Raw genomic sequence first — 15,473 nt, 5'->3', positions numbered from 1 at the left:
ACTTGGTGTATTTTTCCATCTCCCTGCGTCCACAAGATAAAATAAAATAAAACAAACTGCCAGCCTGGGACTGCATTGTTATTTTTCAAAAGGGGCTAGCAGTCACATGACTGCGAGTAACTGCTTTTAGCAAAGCGGCTGCAACTTGGAGTTTGCTGCAGACCCGCCCCTCCCGCCTGAGGCTCTGACGTCACGGAAAAGCCCTGCGCGGGCTATAAACGCGGAGCGGAGCGGCGGCTGCGGCCGAAGCCGAAGGCGTCTCCGCGCTCTGTGGCCCTAGATCGCAGCGCGCACCTGCGTGCGGACGCACAGATACGGGGATGCCCACCTGGCCGAGCCAGGTAAGTAAGGGTCGCTTCCGGAGGCGCCCTCTTGCCGCCGCCCAGAGGGAGTGATTGGGTGGGAGTGGGCGTTCCCAGCCCCAAAACTTTCTAAGTTGAGAACAGAGCCCCTGGAACCTGCCCTCCGCTCTAGTTTTTCCGGGCAGAGGCAGACTTTAAGATTCAAAGGAAGCCGTTTGTTATCATCAGGCTCTTTCGTTCAATTCTGTGGGAGGGTCACCTCTTCCCTAGAGGGCAGCCGTTAGTGGTACTCCATGCCTTTGTTGTTTAGATAAAAGCATGCCAACCGAGGCGCTGCTTGTAAGATTAAGAAACCGGCCGGTCATCCTAGCTAGAGGCCGATGTGTTGGGGTGTGGGGCGAAGGTGCAAGGGGGAGTGTCGGTGCTCTTCTTTCATGAGAGGGTCTGGCTGATTAAAATGAGACTGCTTCTGCTTATCTCCAGTAGCCTGGCAGAACAGACCTCTGTGCCAGGGGAGGGAGTCTTGCAAAGGGAAAGCTGTTGCAAGTTGTTGAATGTCATTTAGGAGAGTCTTTGGTCCTTTGGTTTGCTCCAAGGTGAAAATCTGAGTTGAATTAAGGAACTCTGGGAGAGGACATGGTGTAATGAGAGGAAAGCATTTCTGTGCAAATTTGGTAGGTTTGAATGGGAGCAAGTCATTTCCCTGCCGGAATGACAAGGCGTGAGTCTGGGGTTTTTAAAATGTGGTATCTGTGGGCAAGAGGGCAGAGCTGAGGCAATAAACCTCAAACAAATTGTTTATCGCTTCTAAATAATAGCTTATTCAGGCAGTTGGAGAGTATTATGGCAACTTGACTAAACATGGAAGTTCCAATAAGTGCTTGTCGAGTCCAGCCAGGGGGAGTGATGTCATTGCCTCGTGTTTCCCACCAAGGCACAAAAGCCTGCTGGCTGCTGGTGCAATTAAGAGCCATGTTTAGACAAGAGCAGCTAACCTGGCCCACTGGTTCCCGGCTGCATTAGCTCTCGGATTTGCAGGCCATTCCTGGAGGCTGTGGTTCCTTCTTGCTGCCTCTGTGTCAGCTCTGAGTGGGGGTCCCAAGGCTTCCTTGAGGATGGAGGAAGCTCCAGGGCAGTGGATGATGCTAACGGTATTGTTTCTCTTTGCAAATGACAATCTGTTTGAGGAGCTACATACTCATTTTTCGTGTGTATATTTGTGTGTGTGTATGTGTATCCAGTTGAAAGCCTGTTGGATTTGGGGACTGTTTCACTGGTGTTCCTTATGTTAGGGCTATTTGGTTCTCACTCCATTTAAAAGAATGTCACTGATTGCTGATTATGAGACCCCCGGGCTCTTGCTCATGCTTACTACTGCTAACATTTTGGCTACTTTGCTCTCCAGGACCCAACAATGACTCTGAATAATGTCACCATGCGCCACAGCACTGTGGGCATGCAGCCACAGCAGCAGCGCTGGAGCATCCCAGCGGATGGCAGGCATCTGATGGTCCAGAAAGAGCCCTACCGGTACAGCCAGTACAGCTATCACCCAGCTGCCCCTGAGGACCACTGCCGCCAGAGCTGGTCCTCCGACTCCACGGACTCGGTCATCTCCTCTGAGTCGGGGAACACCTACTACCGAGTAGTGCTCATAGGGGAGCAGGGGGTGGGCAAGTCCACTCTGGCTAACATCTTTGCAGGCGTGCATGACAGCATGGACAGCGACTGTGAGGTGCTGGGAGGTAGGTGGCTCAGCCCCAGAAGGCTTCTGTCCGTCAACAGTGGTCCAGGCAGAAAGAGCAAGTGGGTGGGTCATTTATCCATGGAGCTGAGAGCTGCGATTATGCATTCTCGGCACTGGCCAGGAAGCTAAGTCTCCAGAAAAGCCCTGGCACAGGCCCGTGGGACAATAAAATAAAAATACTTATAGATAAAATTCTGGGCCAGAAGGGGGATTTCTTAGATTCCAGCTCTAAAGGGAGTGTGGGGGGGGGGCACTGATTAAAGTGGAAGGAGCTAGTGGGTCAGGCTCCCACTTCAGGCTTTTGCCAACTCTGCACTGGACCTTTCAAGAGATCAATGTAGACGTAGCTTTTTCCCATGGGTAGTCCTAAAACCACACTGAAAAGTGGATGCATCAGTTCATTTCCACCAGTGTTAGAGGTTTTTGAAGGTGTAGGAGAGTTCTTAGTCTGTATTTGGAATAGTACAATATTTTAAAAAGTTTTTTGAATGATAGCAATAATGATAAATATGTTTGTATAGAGTTTTACAGTTTTTCAAGACAATTTTCCCTGTACAATCTCATTTAAAGTATTTACTATTTAAGCCCTGACTGCTTCCAGAAGTGATCTGAGGTGACATGGTCTCCAAAGTGCACGTGTGCTTCAAATATGCGTGATGCGTAGCACGGTATTCTGGGAAGTGATGTGAAGATCCTAGTTGTCAGTGGTATTCATATTGTGTCTTTCAGCCATGGCTTCCATCTCAGCATACATGACCAGGGTGGTTGTATGTCCCTGTTCACATACATGACAGGGAGAATTGCAGGGTGGTTGCAGAATATCCCTATTTGCAGCTGTAGAAAAGGAGAAAGAACCTTCCAGTGCTTGCCCAGATGGCATGGTTGTGTGTACACTCAGTTGCGACTCACCACTGAATCACTGAGTTCTGCCCTGTACTTGTTGCATAGGAATCTTGCTCCATCCTCAGTACTGTCTCCCCACCTCCACAAACTGTTTATTATTCTTGACTGTCTCCAGTGTCAAAGAATTCACTGCTTCATAAGGCAAGCTCCTGAACTGGGCTATAAATGATGACTCATTAGAACATTGATTTCTTAGGCTGGAATCTCAGAACTATAGCTAAATAAGATTCAAGGGAGGGATGGGGTCGGTCTTGTACACTTGCTTTTCTTTCTTTGTGAAGGCTGGCGGATGACTGTGGCCATAGGAGAGAGGGAGTAATCATGTCTAGAGTGCACATGTGCACTGGGAGAGGCACTTGGTTTGGGTGCCTTGTATTTATTTGCTGCTGTTGATTTTGGCCCTCACAAAATTTTGTACTCATGTGAGTAAACCACGTCTCCGGGGTACCAAGTGGGTTAGCTGGGATTAGAACCTAGGGTTTTATCATCTTAGTTTGGTGTTCTCATTCTGCTATTGACAGGGAACCTATGTGCCAGGCACTGTGCTAAGTACTTCCCATAAGTATTTTTGATAATGTTTATAAAATTTGAACCAATTTGCTACTTATTATCCCTGTTTTACAGGTTTAAAAATGGAAGCTTAGAAAGTCAGGTGACCTGCCCAGGGTGAAAAAGCTAGTCCGTGGTATAGTCGGGACTCAAAGCTAGTTGTTGATCCCAAATCTTATGCCCCTTCACTGTCCCCTGCAGCCCTTGGATTAAGCATCCAAATGCTATTAAGTACGACAGCATTTGGGGCTGGGATCCGCCACATGCCTGGCTCTGTCTGAGTCTGTGGTCACTGGTGGTGACCAAGGTATAGCCTACTCTCTTAGGAAGCCATGAAATGTCAGTGGCTATAATTTAGAACAGGGTGAAATTCATGAATACCTTAAGAAGTAACAAAAAATCCCCTTTGAGGATTGATATAAGGAAGAGATTAACAGAAAGCTTTTGTTTTTGTTTTTTAAGAGGGAAGAATTGTACAAGTTAGTGGATAGCAGACTTTCAGAATGTCTGTTGGTTAGAGTGGAGTGGTATTCACATGGAAGGTGCTGTTCCATAGGCATCATAGAGGGTTAAGAAGACCAACTATACCTGGACTATGGAAGGCAGGCTTCTGTTTGGGAAACCTCTTTGTTTAATGGAGGGAGAGGAGGGAAGACTGCTTTTCATATCTCTTCAAATAGAGAATCTTTTTTCCTTTTTTAAATTTGGACGACACTGGTTAACAAAATCATATAGGTTTCAGGTACACAATTCTACAACACATCATCTGTGCACTGTATTGTGTGTTCACCTCCCCAAGTCAAGTCTCCTTCCATCATCAATTATCCCCCCCATATTCTCTGCTCCTTCCCCCCACTTCCCACCCCCTGGCCACAATGTTGTCCAAGTTCATGTATTTTTTTCCAAATAGAGAATCTTTGACAACGAGAAGCTTCTCAGGTGACCTGTCTAATGTGCCCTCCTATTTGAGTAACCTAATTTATATGTATAGGATTGCATTCCTTATTTGTAGATGGCTGTTGGAATCACTAGTTGGCTTTATGTTTCCCAAGGGGAGAATTTTGCAAGGCATACCCTATACTGTTCTTTTTTTCAGCATTAATCTTAAGCAAAAAATCTACACAATACTCTCATCACTACTTCTCCTAATAAAGATGGATGTTGTACAGATATATTGCAATAATCTTATGACTGTGTACACATTTAATGCCGTTCATTCATTTGTTCATTCATTCATTTCCAAACAGTTACTGAACAGATACCATGGACTTGGTGAAGCGTGGTGGAACACGTAGGGTCATGGGGCTTCTTCCCCAATGATGCTTACAGTTTATGCAATGGCGATCATATACACACCAACTATAACTCAGGATAGAGTGTGATAAGTGTCTTGAAAGAGTTACAAGGACAGTGCTGTGGGAATTCAGAGGAGAAAAGGTTACTTCTGGCTGTGGAAATGAGAAAAGGATTCATGGAAGAGGTGGCCTCTAAAAACAACTAGGATGTGGAAGTTTTCAGATAGGTGAGAAGGTACTGCACATGCACACAGGAAGTACCCGAATGAGCACTGGACTCGCCGTCTGATGATGTGGGTTGGATCCCAGCGTCCGCAGTGAATTAGCTGGTGCTCTTGCACGAGATATGCTCCTCAGGCTTCCTCGTTAGTAAAATAGGGACAATACCTACTTCACAGGTGCTAAGAGGATCGAAGGAGATAACATCTTAAAAGCATGTAGCATAGTGCCTGGCACATAGCAAGTATGAAATGAACATTACTTAGAGCTGATTCTGAACCTACCATTCCCTCTCCCTGGGCTGTCTCCCAAAACTGGCACTTTTATTGCTTGTAATCCCCTTCCACTTTGGTCACTCTTAGCAGGGGCCCGTGAGACGCACAGAGGAGACGTGATCCCCTAGAGGGAGGACAGTGTTCTTAGAGCAGGTGTTCCTTCCAGGGTTCCTCAGAATCCCTTGGGCTGTGAAAGCTAAAAGCAGGTGAGAGTTTGGAGGGAGAGGGTTGCTGGAGCCTCGGAACCTTAGAGGGGTTGCAGGGCCCAGTTTGAGAACTGTGCACGTGTTACAGAGAGCACCCGAGCCAGTGTTGGGCAGGAGGGCCCTCCAAGTGCAATGGGGGTCACAGGGGGAAAGACAAATCTAGGTGCACCAGCCTGGGGAATGTGGCTATTGGCCACAATTACCCAGTGATAGGAACTGCATCCCACCCCATCAGTTTGACTAGTCTTGATACAATGAGTGGGAGCACATGCCCGCAGGGGCTTCCATGGAGAGCACTAGGGATGGAGAAATGGGAACATCCCCGACCCAGGTTACTGAAAAGCCTGAGGCGCCAATGGGCTTCCACCTTTTCTCCACAGCCTGAACCCAGGGAAAATTTCAAAGGACTCTTCTAGAATTTCATATTCTTTTATTTTTCCCTCTCCTCACCTGATTAGCACTTGAAAAAGCTAAAAGGGCGTGACTAAGCCAGGAAGAGAAACTAGAGCTTAGCAGGTTAGTGAGAAGGCTGTCTGGCTGGACACTTTGTGTTTTTGAAGACTCCTTGAGATACGTAGCCGGAGGCAGTATTTAAACCCCTGTGTGGGGCAAATGCACAAAGCAGGGTAGAGATGTGTCGTTTTAGGCTCCAGAGTTTCCAACACAATGATTTTTCAGGCAGTGGGAAGTCCAGACAGAATGCTCCTGTCAGGAACCTTCCAGAACAGCAGAGCAGTTTGGCTCTGCTTTTGCAGATGCAATCCTTAGTCCACTTTTCCCTCAACTTGTTCTGATACCTCTCAAACCAAGAGATGATTTGTGTGCTTTTCCCTTAGCTGTTGGAGTGCAGTATTTTTTAAATTTCAACTACTAGGGATTCAAGCGAGTCCCTTGTACCTGCTTTGAGTGGTGGGCGGAGGGCAGAGAAAGCGCTTTTGTGTTTCCTTGGTTTTAGAGAAAGTGCCCCACCTGCCCGCTTGTTTTGCTCAGGCTCTGAGTTACACAGCTATTTGGTTATATTGGTCTGCCTGTTGAGGTCATGAAGCTTTGCCCCCCAGGAAGGAGGTCCCATGCATGCTGAGTATTGTGGGACGCAAACACAGTGGGCGGTGGGTGTAACCAATGTTTAGTGCCCCAATGTTTAGTGGGAAACAGTTACCACTGATGAGGGCAATGACATCTAACTGACAGAAAGCCATTCCTGGTTAACTTTCTTCTCATCTGTCCACATCTTCCTTTCTTTTCCTTTCCTGATTCTAGTTCCGAGAGATGAAGAAACAGTAAACCAGAAACGTTGTTTTTTAGAATCCCTGGTTCCCTCAATGTAGTACTTTTAAGCTAGGATTTACTGACAGCAGGAGTATGGCAAGAGCCAGCTGCTGGCATCTGCAGGAGGGATGGTAACAGCTCCCAGGTAGTGCGTTTCTGTTTTGTATGTAGTTCCCACATAGCTCTAAGGTGGGGATACTTTTATCAGTCCCATTTCACAGCTGGAGGCCCCGAGAGCTTAATTGGTCCAGAACCACATAGTTAATAGGGAATGTCACTCAGATTCTAATTTAGGTTTGTCTGTGCTCACAGCCACAATGCCATACTTATGATTCATTCATTCATTTGATAAGCATTTACCGAGCACTTGAAATACAGCAGGCACTGTCCTGAGTGCTGGGCACGATAGCAGTGAACAGTGCAGGTGCCCATCTATGCCTTAAGAGTCTGGGAGAGAGGGGAACATAGAATAACAAAATTAATGAAATGGGTTGCATGTTGAATAGAGATGAGCACACTAATGAAAATGAAACAGGAGTAAGGACTATGAGTGGAGAAGAGGTGTTGAGCTTTTAAACAGATGCTCAAGGAATGCCCCATCCAGAAGCAGGTAAGGGAACAAGTCTTTTGGACATTTGAGGGAATAGATTCCAGGCAAAAAGAACAGCAAGAAAAAATGGAAAAAAAATCATTGTAGAAATTACAAGTTTCAAATGATGAAATTCAAAATAGGCAGGCTCATTGTGAAAATAGAGTGGGGTGGGCTCAGTTTTGGAGTTGATGGGAGTCCTGCAAAGATTCCAGGTAACGCAGTCTCCTGCCCAGTGCACTGAGTTTTCTGGGCTGGAGCTGCTCTGGCCCGTGGCACCGTGCTCACCCTTCATCTGCACTCAATCTGGGCTTAAGTGTGGAAAGGAAAGTTTCCATTACCAAGTAGAGCTGGAGATTGCCCTGTACTTAGAGAGAAAAACAAGCCTGTTTATTCCGAGGGAAACATATTTTTTTTTTAAGAAGGAAAACTTTAACCAAAACAGGGATAGTCTCAAGATTTTTTTATTGCATGTCTCAAAAGAAGAGAAATGTCTTTGAGCTCAAAGTTCCTGAAATTGCTAGTGAATGTTCAGTAATCACCCCACTGAAAGGTGTACTGGATTTCCTTGTAAGGCTTACGAGCGGGGCTCACAGCTCCACTGGGCAGCCAGTGTTTTCTCGTGGCACCAGAGCTTGAATCTGAGTCAAAAGCTCTAACGTGCATTTACACGCATAATGGTTTTCCTGTATCAAAGGTCCAGGAATGATCAAAACAAGTGCCTTTCACTGCAAGGCACTGTGGTTTAGGGATGCATATCTAGGGGACTTAGGCGTTCTGTTTATGGTGCTAGAGAAATATGTGTAGAATATTGGTCAAGGTGATAAAATGTCATCTGCCTTTATGAATATCTGGATATTTATAATTAGTTACATATTTAGTATATGTATTTGCTAGCATATTTTTTACATTATCCTCTTCTGTAAGGAACAACAGACAAAAGCATATACTCTTATGCTACACTTTTTGTCTGTTATTATCTGTCTGACTCAATATCACTGTTCTTTCTTTTCTAGAAGATACATACGAGCGAACACTGATCGTTGATGGGGAAAGTGCAACAATTATCCTCCTGGACATGTGGGAAAATAAGGTATGAGGAGCCGGAGCTCTCTGTATGCTCCTTTGGGGTTTGCCTTCCAACAGGCTGTTGGGTATGAGGGTGACCTTGGCCTTCTTGGTGTTCCAGATGAGGTAGGCTCATTTTCTTGATTAAAAGCTTTTCCTTCTGAAGTATGAGACTGTTTTCAGGAACGGGTCATTCACAAATGAGCTTTGAATAATAAGCAAGTTGTAGTGATTTTCCCCTAGTTGTATTAAAAAAATACAAAAAATGATATTTGTTTTAGGGGAAGTGCCAACAAGTATGAATGGTAATTTTAAATAATGTAAAACCACATCAGTTGTATGAAGTCGACAGTGTCACTCCTAGCCTTCAGCATTTGCTTTTTAAAGATTTGGGATTCTGTGCATATATTCTTATGCTACACTTTTTGTCTGTTGAGAACTCTCCTATTCTCACAGAGGATTCTTAATTTTACCACTTGGGAAAGACAAAAAGGAGTCTTTTGTAAGCCAGAAAAAGCACATTTTTAGTAGCTTCGGTAGATAATGGAAATAATAAATAATGTTTGATAGAGACATTGTCTAATTTATCAACTCCACCTGTAGGATGGGCTGGACAGTAGAACCTTTTTGGCGTTAGTTCTTCAAGGGCCAGCAGTCTTTACAGCCGCCAGACATCTGCAGACGTGGAAGACCAGTGCATTTGGGGAGTCGAATGAACTTTCTTTCTCATATCAGCAGGGGTACTTTAGGATGCGCGTGTTGTTCCTTTGCAAACTGATGCTTCATTTACCGGGCCAACCTGTGCCCTTTCCTCTCATTAGGGGGAGAACGGGTGGCTCCGAGACCACTGCATGCAGGTTGGGGATGCCTACCTCGTCGTCTACTCCATCACAGACCGAGCCAGCTTTGAGAAGGCCTCCGAGCTGCGAATCCAGCTCCGCAGGGCCCGGCAGGCAGAGGACATCCCTATAATTTTGGTTGGCAACAAAAGCGACCTGGTGCGGTGCCGGGAAGTGTCTATTTCAGGTAAGAGGGGTGGTGCTGATACCCAGAGACAATCTCTGGGTCACCTGCATTTTCTCTCAAACAGCTATTCTTCCCTTTCTCTTTCATGAAGTTGGTACCAGGGACTCATTCAAATGCTCTATAGGGTTTTATGTAAACTCTAAGACTTCTACATCCCCAGTCAGTCACTGCTGCTGGGTGCCGCTCCCTTGCTCATCTGGTCTACCTGGTCTACCTGCAGGGTTCTGATCTCCCCACACCCAAAGGTTTGCCTGGGATTCCTTTAGGAAAGATAACATACTCAGGGGTTCACTGGAAGTCTCAAACCTTTTCCCCTGGTCCTTCCTATTTTCCAGGGAGATCTCAAGGGTTCAAAGAAGTAGAAATAGCATCTTCATGAAAGAGTGATGGGAACTCGGATTAAGGGGAACTGTGAGAAAGAGTTTCATTGAGGATAAAAATTCTACTCAGGTTGCTCCTACCCTTTGCTTCCTAAATTTCAGTTAAGACATCTTTTATTGGGTTTGGTGCAATGATTAAAAATAGAATCCTGCATTGCAAGGCTCTGCTCAGGAGAAAAAAAATCTGTTAAAGGCTTAATGGACACACCTCTTTTGGCAATGTCTTAGGAAATGAGTGTCTACAGTAATCATGTTTTTCAAACTAAACCTTGGACACATGGTCATTAAACTCAATGGGACATTTACAGTGGAGACTCTTCCAGAAAAGCTTGTTTGTATAGTTTGTTGTAACTATTATCATATATTTGTGAATTCCTCAGTATTTTTTCAAAATAGCTCTTCAAAACTTCAAAAAGTGATTTTATTTTTTAAAGAGAGAAAGCCAAGTAGTAGGATTCTTATTTTTCAATTCGGGAAACTGAGTCAGGAGAAAACGTTAAGAATGTGAGCTTGAGACTGAAGCAGGCCTGGTTCCCCACGTGCCTCTCATAGGCCGTGCGGACTGCCTCAGGTTTTCAAAAGACCGCCCTGCTCCCCAGTTTCTTTATCCGAGAGGGGTAACGTGTTTTTCAAGATTGTGATCATTAAAAATATTTATAAAGCAGTTTCCAGCACGTAGTAAGTGCAATAAAGGAAGGCTATGGTTTTTACTGTTATAGTAAATATTACCATTTTGATGACATGGGACCTTCATAGAGTGACTTTGGTGGACCAGGTCTAAAGCCCATCTGTCCTGCTTCCAGGAATCTCCTTGTGAGAGTCTTTGCTTCTGTCTATTCTGTCTATGCCCTGGGAGGACCGTGGGACAGGGGCCTCCCATGCTCACTGCGTGTCTGACTGCCTTAAGCATTATAGTGAGGACCATTTAAAAGTGTGAATCCTCCAGCTTGGCTTTGTGCTATGTGAGGTGACACTCTGCGGCCCCCCTAACTGTCTTCTTCCCTCTGTCCTCCCCTCAGAAGGGAGAGCGTGTGCGGTGGTGTTCGACTGCAAGTTCATCGAGACCTCCGCGGCGGTCCAGCACAACGTGAAGGAGCTGTTTGAGGGCATTGTGCGACAGGTCCGCCTTCGGCGGGACAGTAAGGAGAAGAACGAGCGGCGACTGGCCTACCAGAAGAGGAGGGAGAGCATCCCCAGGAAAGCCAGGCGCTTCTGGGGCAAGATTGTGGCTAAAAACAACAAGAATATGGCCTTCAAGCTCAAGTCCAAATCTTGCCATGACCTGTCCGTGCTCTAGGCACCCAGAGTCACCCAGATGTCTCCCTGATGGACATCGTTGAAGGCCATTGGGACCGATAATCTATATTAGATTGAATCATTGAATATTGTTAGATGTGGCTTCCCCTAGTGCAGCAGGGAATTAATGTGTTAGCCTCATGGGCAACAAAATGCATGGGAATCGAAAGATCTTTGTAAAGAGTCAGTATTTGCAGGAAAGGCCTGACCATGCTACCTGAACACCCAAGACTCATTGGAGGATGTGTTAGGTGTTTCCTCTTTCCTTTGGATGGTAGAGAATTGAAGCATATAAAAAAATGCTTAGATAAAGAACCTCACATTATTAAAATTTTCCCCAGTGTGCTGATATGTGAATTTGAGGCCAGTGGGTCATGAACAAATATAGGAACCTGTCAGAGGGTTTATTCAAATGAGGGAGAACTACTTTCTCTGTACCTTATATTCCTGGAGCTAGGACTGTGGAATTAGGCTCATGGCGACTATTATTGCTCCATCGGGCTGTGAAAAGAAATGATGGAGCTTGCTGGAAACTAAAGCTTGCAAACCAGTTTTGTTCAGTGCCCACAGCTGGGGATCCAAACATTTGTAGAACTGGGAACTGATATATGTACCACTGTGGGTTTCAAAAAAGTATATGTGTACTTCTGTATCCTATAATTTTTTATTTCGGGGAATTTGTTTTAATCAAATTCAACTTAGTTAAACCACCTTTTATGTTTCATTCTTTTTACACTCATAAGGCCATGATAAAAAATATTTGTAACATCTGGATTATTGGTAAACTCAAAGGTCTGAATTTTTATAAAACACAAAACATAAATACTTCCAGAACTTCGAGTTGACACTTGTATGCCACAGCTCTGCTCTATTTATTGTTATTTTGCAAAACAGTAACCATTTTAACATTTGATAAAGCGTATTTATGACATATTTCTTAGTAAGAAAAATGTCCATTTTATTACCATTTTCTATCTTTTTCAGAATATGCAAGTTTTTACCTATATGTCTTATAATAAAAGAAATAAAATCTTTGAAAGAAAGGTATTATTAAATGTTTTTCCTCCCCAAACAAAATGATTATGATTATGTATTTTGATATAGCTTTTAGAATAAGCACATTCTAAAGAAATGTACTTATTGTTTTATTTCTTCTTTTCATTAGCCGTAGCCCAGTGTTTACCTGTTTTAGAGAGTAACCCTGATGTCTCTCCTTTTGGAACCATGAGTCACAGTAATGCACAGTCATTTTTGGCCGATACAGTTGGAAAGTATTAGGGGGAGTCATTTAAATGCTAAGTTACAGTAAAAGCCAGATTGATTTTTTTACTCTTGCAAATTCCTGGCTGGACAGATGGGCCTTGCTTTGCTCCCCGAAGGCTCATGGTCGTAAGCTTGACTAAAGCATTAGAGGAAATTATAAAGGATTAGGAAAAAAAAAGAAACTGATGATTTTCAGCCTGAGATCTAGCCAGGCAAGGGTTTAACCCGGTTCCCCTCTCTGATGGTGTTATGGTGTGATGTTAATTGTGTGACATCTACCCAGTGGTGGTGTGCAGCCCTCTTGCTGAAATGGAATTTACTGGTGTTCCCTTTCCACATCTCTGGCTCTTACATGTTCCCTCTCTCACTCTCACCTCCTGGTCTTCCTGAATTTATCAGATGCACTAACAGTGGCAGTCATGGGGCCTGGCATATTGACTGAGGTGACACAGTTTTAAAAGACGTCTCTGCTGAACTTCATTGGCCCGTTTTCCTCCTTTCCCAAGCTGAGAGCAAGGGTACCCATCTGTGTACTTTACATCTTTGAATTGCAGGAGGAAATGGTACAGGGAAGTGATGAGGAGTGATTCAGGTTACACAGGCCTGGGGGAAGAGCTTGGCTGGGCCACTTAGCACGAGTATCTTTGGAATAGTTACAGGTTAGACTTTTCTGGCCATTGGTGTTTTCAGCCACAAAATGGGGCTGCTAATAACACCTACCTTTTAATCTGCCACCCTGGAAAGAGGTCAAAAGATGGTTTTCATTACTGCCTGTCTTCCATTGTGCATCAGTTGGAGTCTGCCTCCCACCATTGGAGTGGAAGTCCTTAAAGTCAGGGACCACTACTTCCCATTTTCTCTTACTACTCCCTCTTCAGTGCAGTGCCTCACATCTGTCCGGACCTTTATCGTGTTTCACCTTGAATAGCTTCTCTCAATGGGCTCATGGGGTTGGCGGGCCATTTTACAGCCAACATTAAAGAGGATAAATGACTTGTCCAAGTTCGTTCAGATGCTAAGTGTCTGAGTCAGGACTGGAGTCCAGATGCGGCTCCAAGTCTTTTGTGTATTCAGTATACAAAACTGTTTCCCACAGATGCAGCCCTTCTAATGCCGTGTATTCCCATGCACACTACATATACACACCAGCACACACAAGTCACAGGCACAGCACAACCTTCCATACAGCACACACATATACACATAATGAATAAAGCACACATACATTGCACATCAAGTATACCACACACACTCACCCTATACATCCCCATTCTTTATCAACCGTATTCTCTGTTCTCAGATTTGACCTTCCTCCTCGATTATTTTTGACCTTTGAAGTCAATGGCCAATGGCTCCCATGCTTCTCAAGCTTAAGGACGCGCTCAGGATTGCTGCACGGTGCTCCCTCAGCTTGAGCCAGGGCAGACAGCACAGATTGCACTGCAACCCGAGAGGCTATTCGGTGGAGAGCTACAGTTCTGGAGTCACACAGACCCGGGTTGTAATCTGGTTTCATCACCTACTGGATGTGTGACCAAGAGTAACTTTATCTGTTAGCCTCAGTTTCCCCATCTGTGACATGGTAATAACAATGAAGTCCGTTTTGCAGGGGTGTGGGAGGATAATGTGAGACCTGCAAAGGTGTAAGTTATCGTCCCGGGTAAGCACTGACCCCTTCTCGCAAGTGCAGCCTTCATGCCTTCATCTACTCATGCATTCTTCAGACGTTATTGGGTACCCGCACACCATCAGGTATTGGGTACATGATGATATAGAAGATATTGTTCTGGTCCTTGGTGCCCTTGAGAGTAGTAAATTTGTTCTAAAAAGCCAAAGAAGGTGGCCTTGGACACTTTTGAAAAACAGAAAACTAAAAAAAAACAACTCTGGGGGAAATACCTGGAAGGGACTGGATTTGTTGCCATTAGCTAAAACTCAAGGAAAAATTGTTATTAAAATGATTGAATTTGATATGGAAAAGTAAATTAGGCTATTTTTAAAAATTCCATTTTGAAGAAGTGAGAGCATGGGGGAAAGTTTTGTTTTCAAGCACTCTGTATTTTGGCTTACTAATTCATGATGAACTTCTCAACCACAAGGAAAGAGATAGGAGATTATGAATTCGCTTGGCTAGATCTGTGGAGCCACTGCTTGTACAAAGTGCTCTGAAGAATGCATACAGTTTTGCCGTTAAGAATCTCATGATAGAGTTATGATATAGTTAGCTTATGATGTAGTTGTGGATAGTGGTGCAAGTGGGCATTGTGGTAAATGATGACAACTGTACAAAGCCTAGAATGTGATGTAGGAGATAAGAAGGGCCAACAGAGACATGTGCAGTAAGGCAGCTGGATCTTGGGTGGGAAAAAGTAATTTTTGCTTGACTGGTGCAATCATGATGCCTCCTTGGAGGAAGTGTCATTGAGCTGGATCTTGGAGGCCATTGGAGATTTCAACAGGTAGGGTTGGTTGTAGGAAAGAAAAAGGGAAAGGTTGGTCTATGTAAGGAGCAATAACATGAACAAGGGCAGAGAGGCAGGAGAGAGAAAAATCTGTGTTGAAAACTGAGAGCAGTCCAAGTTGGCCAGGACTTTCTGGGAGGTGGTTGAGTGAAGTGAAATGTGTGAAGCTTAGAATCGGGTAGACGTAGTTTCAAATTCTTACTTGTTGGGTGTAGTAAGTTGAATTGTGCTCCCCACCCCCAAATTTGTGTCCACCTCAAAATGTGCCCTTAATTTGGAAATAAGGTCTTTGTAGATGGGATTAGTTAAGGATCCTGAGATGACACCATCCTAGGTTTATGGTGGGCCCTAGATCCAATGCGCTGTGCCTTAGAGAATGGAGAGAGAGAGAGAGAGAGAGATTTGGACACAGAAGAGATGGGTGGAGAAAAATCTGTGAAGACAGAAGCAGGGATTAAAATGATGCAGCTGCCCGTCTTGGACTGCCTGCCCGGGACACCTGGGACCATCAGCAGCTGTCGATTTCCAAGGGAGTGTGCCTTGTCCACAGCTGATTTTAGATTTCTAGCCTCCAGACCTGCAGGAGAATACATTTCTGTTGTTTTAAGCCACCAGGTTTATGGT

The 15,473-nt window shown here is 44.7% G+C and overlaps 1 protein-coding gene across 1 annotated transcript; it reads left to right on the top strand.

Moving 5' to 3' along the window:
• Positions 1-261: 261 nt before the first annotated feature.
• GEM (GTP binding protein overexpressed in skeletal muscle) lies at positions 262-12,171 on the top strand. The gene is made up of 5 exons (XM_037058739.1): positions 262-341; positions 1,708-2,047; positions 8,371-8,447; positions 9,244-9,448; positions 10,848-12,171. The coding sequence occupies exons 1-5, from the start codon at positions 321-323 to the stop codon at positions 11,123-11,125; spliced, it is 921 nt and encodes a 306-aa protein (XP_036914634.1). The 5' UTR covers positions 262-320; the 3' UTR covers positions 11,126-12,171.
• The last annotated feature ends 3,302 nt before the right edge of the window (positions 12,172-15,473 follow it).

The sequence above is a fragment of the Sturnira hondurensis genome, unplaced genomic scaffold (genome assembly GCF_014824575.4).
Source record: "Sturnira hondurensis isolate 20B ecotype Veracruz unplaced genomic scaffold, ASM1482457v3 Scaffold0010128, whole genome shotgun sequence".
Taxonomy (NCBI): Eukaryota; Metazoa; Chordata; class Mammalia; order Chiroptera; family Phyllostomidae; genus Sturnira; species Sturnira hondurensis.
This window is presented reverse-complemented; position numbering and strand designations above follow the sequence as displayed.

Excerpts from the sequence above, each read along its gene's own strand:
- GEM (XM_037058739.1), top strand. The coding sequence starts at position 321 with ATGCCCACCTGGCCGAGCCAG. Across the intron at positions 342-1,707 it reads TGCCCACCTGGCCGAGCCAG|GACCCAACAATGACTCTGAA; the intron begins GTAAGTAAGGGT and ends TTTGCTCTCCAG. Across the intron at positions 2,048-8,370 it reads CGACTGTGAGGTGCTGGGAG|AAGATACATACGAGCGAACA; the intron begins GTAGGTGGCTCA and ends TTTCTTTTCTAG.